Raw genomic sequence first — 3,884 nt, 5'->3', positions numbered from 1 at the left:
GCCCAAACCTAATCATTTGCGCCGGATTCCGGCCCCATCACCGGAATCTGGTAATAGTAGCTTGATTCCGGTGAATCTAGCAGGAATCTGGCCAGTACATTTGGATTCCGACCGACTACACTATGCAAGATTTTAGTAAAATATGCCGAAATTTTGCTGGTCGGCGACAAAATGTGGTCAGTACTGCCGGATTCCGACCACAATCATTGAAATTTCGTCACTTGTAATTTTTCGTAGTTGGTGATTTTTTTTCTAAACAATGATTTTTTGTTGAAATTATTTTACAACAAAAAATATTTTACATAGAAACAAATGAAGAATTAGTTGTCCATTGGCCCCATACTCATTTATTTTTTATTTTATTTTTGGCTTAGGAAACGGTGACCGGCTAGGCTCTGAAAACTTGAACATTATGAGGGGTGTCTGTCTGTCTGGAAAGATCAATCTGCTCCCGAGAGCGCAAGTAAAGACCAATCGTACTACATCCCATTCAGAGAGATGCTGTCATCAACATCCTGTGCCATCCAAACTTTTTCACTCCTCAATCTTTACCAACTCTAATCCCCCGAAATCCACAACCCATCTCTCTCTCTCTCTCTGTGATATGGAAGGTGCCCTCTTTCCCACCAGGCCAGTGTATCCCATCCCAACAACCCGACCTAGCCAACCAAACCGACCTTTGAAATTCGCTTCAACAACTCTGCCAGCCCCTCCCCAATCCCCATCTTCTTCCTCCTTCCCTTTAGACACTCTCCTTCAGCACCTGCTGCACCTTTCTTCACCTCCCAACACCACCCACAAGCTCGAACCCATACACCCACCTCAACGCAGTAATGCCCACTTCTCTTCCCTTCACACTTCTGTTGATTCGACCCAGCTAGACCACCAACAAGCGCATCCAAAGAAACCCACTTTAGTTTCAGCGCCATCGTTTGAGAACAAAAAAGAAGAGTTTCAACCAGGAGATGGGTCTCTGGAGTTCTTGTCAAGAAACGGTAAGTTGATGTTCAATTCAATTTTAGAACAGCCTTTGCCTAGTTTGAATGCATTCTTTGATTCTGTCAAGTTTGACTTGCTTGAAGTTGATTTGATCAGTCTCTTGAAAGCATTAGACCTTTCAGGCAATTGGGAAAGAGCTCTTTTGTTGTTTGAGTGGGTTGTGTTGAACATAAACTCTGAAAATGTGAAACTAGACAATCAGGCTATCGAAGTAATGGTTAGGATCCTTGGGAGAGAGTCACAGCATTTGACTGCATCGAAGCTGTTTGATGTAATTCCCGTTGACGAATACTCGCTCGACGTCCGAGCCTACACCACTATTCTTCATGCATTTTCTCGCGCTGGCAAGTATAGAAAAGCCATCACTATGTTTGAGAAAATGAAGGAAAGTGGTCTCTCCCCGACTTTGGTAACTTACAATGTCATGCTTGATGTTTATGGAAAAATGGGTCGTTCTTGGAATAAGATTTTAGGTCTCTTGGATGAAATGAGAAGTAAAGGACTGGAGTTTGATGAGTTTACTTGCAGTACCGTGATATCTGCATGTGGGAGAGAAGGTCTTTTAAATGAAGCGAAAGTGTTCTTTGCTGGATTGAAGTCACAAGGCTATGTACCTGGAACTGTTACTTATAATTCTTTGCTACAAGTGTTTGGGAAAGCAGGGATATACACAGAGGCCTTGAGCATCTTGAAAGAAATGGAGGATAATAATTGCCCACCGGACTCTGTTACTTACAATGAGCTTGTGGCAGCTTATGTGAGAGCAGGATTCTATGATGAAGGGGCGGCTGTCATAGACACGATGACCTGCAAAGGAGTAATGCCAAATGCTGTTACATATACAACTGTGATAAATGCCTATGGCAGATCAGGAAAGGAAGACAAGGCCTTAAGGTTGTTCAACCAGATGAAGGAGTTGGGTTGTGTTCCTAATGTATGTACATACAATGCTGTTCTCGGGATGCTAGGGAAAAAATCGCTATCAGAGGAGATGATAAAGATACTCTGTGATATGAAATTAAATGGTTGTGCCCCAAACCGTATTACATGGAACACAATGCTTGCCATGTGTGGTGACAAGGGTAAACACAAGTATCTCAACCGCATCTTACGGGAAATGAAGAATTGTGGTTTTGAGCCGGATAGAGATACATTTAATACTTTAATTAGTGCATATGGCCGGTGTGGGTCTCATATTGATGCTGCTAAGATGTCTGAGGAGATGATTAAAGCAGGGTTTAGTCCTTGCGTTACAACTTATAACGCTTTTCTAAATGCACTGGCCCGGCTAGGTGATTATATAGCTGCAGAATCTGTCATTATAGACATGAGGAATAAGGGTTTCAAGCCGAATCAAACTTCATACTCACTGATGCTTCATTGTTATGCAAAGGGGGGAAATGTCAAGGGGATAGAGAAGATTGAGAAAGCCATTTATGATGGTCATATCTATCCTAGCTGGATGCTTTTGAGAACCCTCATTCTTGCAAACTTCAAGTGTAGATCACTAATGGGAATGGAGAGGGCATTTCTGGCACTGCGGAAGAATGGATACAACCCTGATTTGGTATTGTTTAACTGTATGCTTTCCATTTTTTCGAAAAATAAAATGTATGACAGGGCCCATGAGATGCTGCACTTGATTCGTGAGTGTGGGCTGCAACCTGATCTCGTAAGCTACAATAGCTTGATGGACATGTATGCCAGAGGGGGAGATTGTTGGAAAGCAGAAGAAGTCCTTAAGGGACTACAAAAATCTGGTGGGAAACCAGACCTTGTGTCTTATAACACTGTCATCAAAGCATTTTGCAGGCTAGGGCTAATGCAGGAGGCTTTAAGAATTCTCTCAGAGATGACTGCTAGAGGGATTCGGCCATGTATTTTTACCTACAACACTTTTGTGGCAGGCTATGCTGGGCAGGAAATGTTTGTAGAAGTAGATGAAGTGATTGGCTATATGGTTCAGAACAACTGCAGACCGAATGAGCTAACCTACAAGATAGTAGTGGATGGTTATTGTAAAGCGAGAAACTATAAAGAAGCCATGGATTTTGTGTCAAATATTAAGGAGATGGATAAATCCTTTGATGATCAGTCTGTTCAAAGACTTGCTTCTCGCATCAGGGAGTATTTGGAGTCATGATTTCATCACTCACATCCAACGACTTCTTTTTGTTTGTTGCTTGGGGAATACAGGTGCAGGTCAGTTGTGACTGTTAGAAATATATTATGATTTTTACTTTATTGATTTATGTTTCCTATAGGTCGATTTATGTTTTCTTATATAAGTCGATTTAGGTTTACTTGTATAGGTCGACTTATTCAACTATAAATAGGGAACTATGTATTGTAAACAATCAAATTAATGAGACATAATGTATCTTTAGGAGCTATTCAGAGTAGCGAAATGCTACATGTACTTAAACTTTTACAAAGTGAGTCTTACTAACTGATGTGGAACTTATTCATTGGAGATGATTAAAACAATTAATAAAAAGAAATGCTATGAATACCAATGAATAAGCTCTACATCATCTTAGTAAGGCTCCCTTTGTAAAAGTTGACGTACATGTAGCATTTCTCTTCAGAGTATTAGGTGTCTAACACCGAACCATCCGTAATTCCTTATGTTTTTTCTCTCTCTTGCTTCTGCTATTATTTTTGTATTTTAGATTTATACACAAACATCAACAGTGACATAATTTACACCCACTGGCTTGAATGTAGTTTCTTTGAGTAAGTCACTAGGTCATCGTTATCTGAGAGCGCTTCAGGAATCAGGTATGTGAATGGTGATTTGTAGTCCCAATGTTCATCTTTAATGGTGCAATGAATTTGATTGTTGCAAGAGTCAGTTTTGAATCAAGTTCTTCGTACTACTGTGA

The 3,884-nt window shown here is 40.6% G+C and overlaps 1 protein-coding gene across 1 annotated transcript; it reads left to right on the top strand.

Moving 5' to 3' along the window:
• Positions 1–443: 443 nt before the first annotated feature.
• On the top strand, positions 444–3,392 carry LOC133871219 (pentatricopeptide repeat-containing protein At2g18940, chloroplastic). The gene has a single exon (XM_062308618.1). It carries the CDS (start codon positions 605–607, stop codon positions 3,140–3,142), a length of 2,538 nt encoding a protein of 845 aa, XP_062164602.1. The 5' UTR covers positions 444–604; the 3' UTR covers positions 3,143–3,392.
• The last annotated feature ends 492 nt before the right edge of the window (positions 3,393–3,884 follow it).

This window comes from Alnus glutinosa, chromosome 6 (genome assembly GCF_958979055.1).
Source record: "Alnus glutinosa chromosome 6, dhAlnGlut1.1, whole genome shotgun sequence".
Classification (NCBI taxonomy): domain Eukaryota; kingdom Viridiplantae; phylum Streptophyta; class Magnoliopsida; order Fagales; family Betulaceae; genus Alnus; species Alnus glutinosa.
The sequence above is the reverse complement of the archived record's forward strand: the minus strand, read 5'-3'. Positions and strand labels throughout refer to the sequence as shown.

What these genes read in the sequence shown, in the direction of transcription:
- LOC133871219 (XM_062308618.1), top strand. Translation starts at nt 605, where the DNA reads ATGGAAGGTGCCCTCTTTCCCACCAGGCCAGTGTATCCCATCCCAACA.